The following is a 6,213-nucleotide window of genomic DNA, read 5'->3' as shown; positions in this document are numbered from 1 at the left end:
TTTTCGGAATAGAATATTAGATTTTCAATTTTAGAAAATTTTGAATTTTCAGAATTCTATAAATTCTTAAATCTTTAGAATCACTAAATTTAAAGTCTTAAAGAGTATATTTCGAACATCAAAAAATAGAAAATCTAAAACAGAAACTCTTTGTATTTCTGAATTTTGAATTCTATCAATACAGGGTTATTCATAAGCAGCAATAACATCAACAGCAACATAACAAGCAATATTTGAACCTCAAAAATGACCTTTAAAATGATGTTAATTTAAATAATAACTCGTTCCTATCTCTACTGATAAGAATTTTACTGCCCTCAGAATGTGGGCATGGAAAATTGATTTTTCTGTAATAACTTTAAAACTACTTGACCAAATATTATAAAATTTGGAACATTTCTTTGTGATAATATACCTTTTGAACTGGTAATCACGAAAACCGGATACATCCACTCAATTTCCGGTTCCAGCAGTTGCTGGTCACATTTTCTGTGTTTTTCCATTTTTTTGCTCTCTTAACACCAATTTTTTATTGCCCAAATAGATAAAGTAATCAATTTCGAATAAAAAACGCATAACCTTTAATACCCCTAAAATGGACCGTTTCAAAGATATTTTAATTTAAACTGAGGACTGCACAACGCTGAAATCAAAAAATAGGAATTTTGAGTAAATGATATCCACGGCAACAAATGACCATGGTCCCACAAATCACTGTCAGGCCTCTGTCAACCTTGACATTGGACGATTCTTGGGCGATTAATTGAAAATATTTAATAAAAGAGTTTACCTCAGATTCTATACGTAACTTAGAATAAATCCAAATGGATCTCGTAGCATTTAATTCATAAAAAATTCACAAAAATGTATCGTCAAAGTTAAGAGATGCCTGGTAGGGATTTTTGTGACCATGGTCATATGTTGCCGTGGATACCTCTTATTCAAAATCCCTATTTTTTGATTTCAGCGTTTAGTCCGGTCAAATTAGTCATAAAAATAGTGGTCAAATAACGAAAATTGCGACAGAGCTAAATTTTGGTGGAGACCTTGGGTACACCATTAGAAATAAACTTTCAAAAGTCCCCATCGATCCCATGTGTGCTAAAAAAGTTATTCGTGGTCAAAGGTCAAAATTTGACGTTTTTAAATTTATTTCGGAAACGGTAAGTTTTATCAAAAAAGTAGCCCAGACAAAAATTATAGATCTTAAAATTAGCTACAAAACGGTCTTTATACTTTTTTCCTAAGAATCACCATTCCTGAGATATCGCGATTCTAAGAGTTGTAAGAGTAACGTTCTACATCATGTGCACATACAGAGTGCGCCAGAACTCGCGCCCCAGGAACATGGAAAAAATGTTAAAAAAAAATTATCTATAAAAATTTTGAAGTTATGAGGGTTTAAATTTTGCACTTTGACTCTATTTATATCTGTTGGAAAAATACTTTTCCAAGTTTTTTTGCTACAGGCTATTAGAAGCAGAAACAAGGAAGCTGTATCCTAAACTGTAACTCTGTTTAATGTTATTTGTGGCTTTTATTGACAAAATTTTTGTACCTTTACTAAATAATTAAAAAAAAAACATATACAGGGTCATCAGTATTATTAAATAGACATAAAAAAATGTCAAATGTCAAAAAATAAATGTCAAAAATTTTTGACAGATAGAATTTTTTAAACATTTTTTTAGTACTCTGGGGATTACCCAATTACTCCCTTTTAAGGAAGTGCGCGATTTTTTAAACAGCCTCTATGTTTTAACAAAAAATTCTTCTTAATTCCAATGAGATCGAGATATGCATCAGTTTAATGAAGTAGAAGAAAAATTTCAAGTAAGATAAGATACCAGGAACATGAAAAAAATGTTTAAAAAATTCTATCTGTCAAAAAATTTTGACATTTATTTTTTGACATTTGACAGTTTTTTATGTCTATTTAATGATACTGATGATCTTGTATATGTTTTTTGAAATTATTTATTAAAGATACAAAAATTTTGTCAATGAAAGCCACAAACAACATTGAACAGAGTTACAATTTAGGATACAGCTTCCTTGATTCCTCTTCTAATAGCCTGTAGCAAAAAAACTTGGAAAATTGTTTTTCCAACAGAAATAAATAAAGGCAAAGTGCAAAATTTAAACTCTCATAACTTCGAAATTTTTATAGATAGAATTTTTTTTAAATTTTTTCCATGTTCCTGGTACCTTACCCTACATAGCATTTTTTTGGAGGCGCGAGTTCTGACGCACTCTGTATGTGCATATCATGTAGAAAGTGACTCCTTCAACTTTTAAAATCGCGATATCTCAGAAATGGTGATTCTTAGAAAAAAAGTATAAGGATCTTTTTTGTAGATAATTTTAAGGTCTATCTTTTTTGTCTGGACTACTTTTTTGATAAAACTTACCGTTTTCGAAAGAAATCCAAAAAACCTCAAATTTTTACCTTTGACCCCGAAGAACTTTTTTAGCACACATGGGATCGATGGGGACTTTTGACACTTTATTTCTAATGGTGTACCCAAGGTCTCCACCAAAATTTAGCTCTGTCGGAATTTTTGTTATTTGAATTGTCTATTTTGACCGGACTAGTTGTGAAGTCCTCAGTTTAAATTAAAATGTCTTTGAAACGGTCCATTTTAGGGGTATTAAGGATTATGCGTTTTTTATTCGAAATTGATTACTCTATCTATTTGGGTAATAAAAAATTGGTGTTAAGAGAGCAAAAAAATGGAAAAACACAGAAAATGTGACCTGCAACTGCTGGAACCGGAAATTCAGTGGATGTGTCCGGTTTTCGTGATTACCAGTTCAAAGGGTATGTTGTTACAGGGAAATGTTCTAAATTTTATAATATTTGGTCAAATAGTTTCAAAGTTACCCACATTCCGAGGGCTGTAAAATTCTTATCAGTAGAGAGAGGACACGGGTTATTATTTAAATTAACATCATTTTATGGGTCATTTTTGAGGTTCAAATATTGCTTCATATTTATAAATAACCCTGTATAAAATCGTAGAAATAAGAATGTTAGAGAAGAGTTTTTTTGGGGATTTAGGATCTTGGGGTTTTGGGGTAACAATGAAATTTATTTTATTTCCCTTGAGGTCTAAAAAAGTAAATAAATTAACAATAAAACTCTTTTTTATATTTGTTTTTGTATTTTTGTCTTGAATTTTTTCAGAACTTTTTTAATAGATTATTAATTTATTTTGTTTTGTAACCTTTGATTTTTGAATTTTTAATTTGGAACAAATAAAAGTCACAAATTTAAAAATAGAAACCTTTACAGTTTAACAAAATTAGATTTTTGAAAATCCAAGTTCTGGTTTTGAAGATTCTAATCTATAAACTTCTCAAACCAAAAATTTGATAAATTTTTAAATGAATACTAGAGGTTTAAAAAACAAGATTTTTGGAGTTTTAGAGTCCATGATCTTGAAAACAAAAATTTGTAAAATTTAAAAAATTTATGGTTTTAGAAATAAATTTCAGAAAGTTAAATATTAAAAATTTCATTGATTTAAAACTAAAGAAAAAGTTAATATGAGAAAAAATGACATTTTTGATTTTTTCTCAGAAATTTGAATCTAGAAACAGAATCGTGAATTTAGAATCTAGGGTTATTAATTTTAGTTTTTTGGAGAAATAAACAAGTTAAAATTTTTTGGAATTTAGAATTCTAGAAATTTGAATACATGGAACGCAATTTCTGGCTGGATAAAAAAAACTCAGATTTTTTTTATCCCAAAATTTACATTTTCAGTGTTCGACGCTTCATCGAAATTTCCGGTGGGTCTCCTCCACGGTAATTTCTACCAATTAGGAAATTTCGACGAATGCATCAAAGTTGGCCATAACAGCCCGATCCGAGGTCAGTACTGTCTAGCCTCTGTGGAATTAATCAAGAAACCATCGGATGGACGTGTGGCGCGATCATTTGAAAAACACAAGGTATACCAACTTCTAACTAAACAAAAAACCCCATTGTGGTACTTCCAGGACAAACCTCGCCATATTTTCAACAGAACCATGTTTTGGAGCGTCTGTGTACCATCGTCGTGCACAGTCGACGAAGTTCGCCTAATTGTCAAACAACTATTCACCTTAGCAACCAAACAACCAATCACAGTGACACTGAGAGAGGATAAGTGTCACGTGGATAAAAACGAGCCAATCACAGCGCTGGAAATTGTCTACGGGTACCGCCCCCTAACCCAATTGTAAAATTTTGACTTTTTTTTCATTTCCAGTTGCATCGTCGGCATTTTTAGTGTTTTTATTATTTTTGCGACTGTTTTTCATTATTGTGTCAAACACAATGTAGAGTCAGGAAGTGTTGTCAAAGACGCTATATTTTGTTTTTCTTTAATCAAGACAGTTGGGAAATTTTTGACAACTAAAACGTCAAGTCTTAATCTAGAGTGCCTGAGTGGTATAAAATTCATCTCAATGTTGTTTATAATCGCCGGACATTCGTTTCTGTTTCTGGTGGGAGGGCCGGTCCAAAATACAGATTTTTACGAAGAGGTACCAACTTTTCTGAGAAAAATTCCCCCAAAAAATGTGATTTTTTAGGAAAGTCGGAATGTGTTGAACGCCATATTTGTTAATAGTCCACTATTGGTGGACACGTTTTTGCTTGTCAGTGGCTTCTTGATGTGTTATCTACTATTACTAGAGCTTGACAAGAGAAAGGGTAAAATAAATGTGTTGGTACTATACATAGCACGTTACATAAGGTTGGTATTACAAGTGTCAAGTGTCAAAAATTAGACATTTGTTTTAAGATTGACGCCATCTTACTTAGTTGTGATTGGTTTTTATTGCACTTTCTTGTCGCGGATTGGTGATGGTCCTTTATGGGACTCTAGAATTAAAAATGAGCAAGAGAAGTGTCAAAAATCATGGTGGACTAATCTACTCTATGTCAACAATTATGTCAACACTGATAATATGGTATGTTGGTACCACTGAAGCACTAAAATCCCCTAACATTTTTTAGTGCATGTTCCAATCGTGGTATTTGGCGGCCGATTATCACTTGTTTATCATAGCCCCGTTTATAATTTACCCACTTTGGAAGTTTTCTAAAGTTGGCAAAACTGTACTCGGACTTGGGGTTTTCATCAGTGTTGCCATACCATTTATAGTGACAATTGTAAATAAACTAGATCCGACTTTAATGATTTTTGCACCGTAAGTTGGCCCCCATTTTGTTTTTTTTCGCCATTTTGTTTTTAGGGAAGTTTACGAAATCACCGATAATTACTACTTCAAAACCGCTTATATTAAGACACATATGAGGGCCGGTTCGTATTTTTTTGGCCTATTTTTCGGGTACCTTTTGTACAAATTGCAAAGTCAAGGGTTGGTACTTGGGTGGTACCAAACATTTTTTTGCTAATTTTTTTTTTGTAGAACCAAATTGTCGAAACGGGTAATTTGGTTCGGTTGGTTCCTTTGCACCACTTGCGGCATTACATCTATGTATTCCATTGTGGTGTTTTATGCCCCCGAGCACCAATATAATGCCGTCGAGGCGGCGATTTATGCCTCGCTTCATCGCGTTGCCTGGTGCATATCTATAGGGTGGATCATGATAGCGTGCATTACGAAAAATGCCCCGATTGTTAATCAATTTCTCTCCTGGAAGCCTTTTATGCCCTTAAGCCGGCTCACGTACTGTGCGTATCTATGCAACGGATTTATCGAAATTTACAGTTTAGGGTTGATAAGGCAGGGAACGTACATGGGGAAATTTGAGTTGGTAAGTCGGCGATTTGATTTTGATTTTTGGGTTTTTAGTTTTTTTTTAGGGAACTAAGTCGCTGGCACACTGCGTTTTGACGTTTGGAATGGCTTTTGTTTTGTGTATTTTCTTTGAGTCGCCCATTCATGGCTTGGAGAAAATTTTATTGAGGAGAGGTAATTTTTGAGTTTTTTTGGAATTTAGGAATTAATAACTGTTTTAGTGCCTCAAAGGACCTCAAAAGTCAAGGCCGTAAGTAATGAGACAGTCAGTACGGAAATTTGATTGGTGGTTATTTATTTGTACACTCTGTATATTACTGTTGACTATTTGTATGTTTTGTAAAATAAATGTGTAAAAACTACAAGTTTTTTATTCCAAAATTTTGGAAATCTCAATTTTTAGAGACCTACAATTGAGCTAAATAACAAATATAAAAATTTTAGAATTTTAAAATC

General features: G+C 32.6%; 1 protein-coding gene across 1 annotated transcript in view; it reads left to right on the top strand.

The window, feature by feature from the left end:
* The window catches only part of LOC123009707 (nose resistant to fluoxetine protein 6-like), a 12,423-nt gene extending 6,304 nt beyond the window's left edge, over nt 1-6,119 (top strand). Inside the window, exons 3-12 of the mRNA XM_044406191.1 lie at nt 3,770-3,957; nt 4,006-4,205; nt 4,257-4,533; nt 4,582-4,745; nt 4,794-4,962; nt 5,009-5,202; nt 5,248-5,373; nt 5,425-5,773; nt 5,823-5,931; nt 5,979-6,119. Of these exons, the coding sequence (XP_044262126.1) occupies nt 3,770-3,957; nt 4,006-4,205; nt 4,257-4,533; nt 4,582-4,745; nt 4,794-4,962; nt 5,009-5,202; nt 5,248-5,373; nt 5,425-5,773; nt 5,823-5,931; nt 5,979-6,040 (1,838 nt within the window). The 3' untranslated portion in view covers nt 6,041-6,119. The remainder of the gene's footprint in view (nt 1-3,769; nt 3,958-4,005; nt 4,206-4,256; nt 4,534-4,581; nt 4,746-4,793; nt 4,963-5,008; nt 5,203-5,247; nt 5,374-5,424; nt 5,774-5,822; nt 5,932-5,978) is intronic.
* Nucleotides 6,120-6,213: the final 94 nt, after the last annotated feature.

This window comes from Tribolium madens, unplaced genomic scaffold (assembly GCF_015345945.1).
Source record: "Tribolium madens isolate multiple individuals breed KSU strain unplaced genomic scaffold, Tmad_KSU_1.1 Scaffold_7;HRSCAF=85;Tcas5.2_LG10, whole genome shotgun sequence".
NCBI lineage: Eukaryota > Metazoa > Arthropoda > Insecta > Coleoptera > Tenebrionidae > Tribolium > Tribolium madens.
Note: the sequence above shows the minus strand (reverse complement) of the source record. Positions and strands in the feature narration are given on the sequence as shown.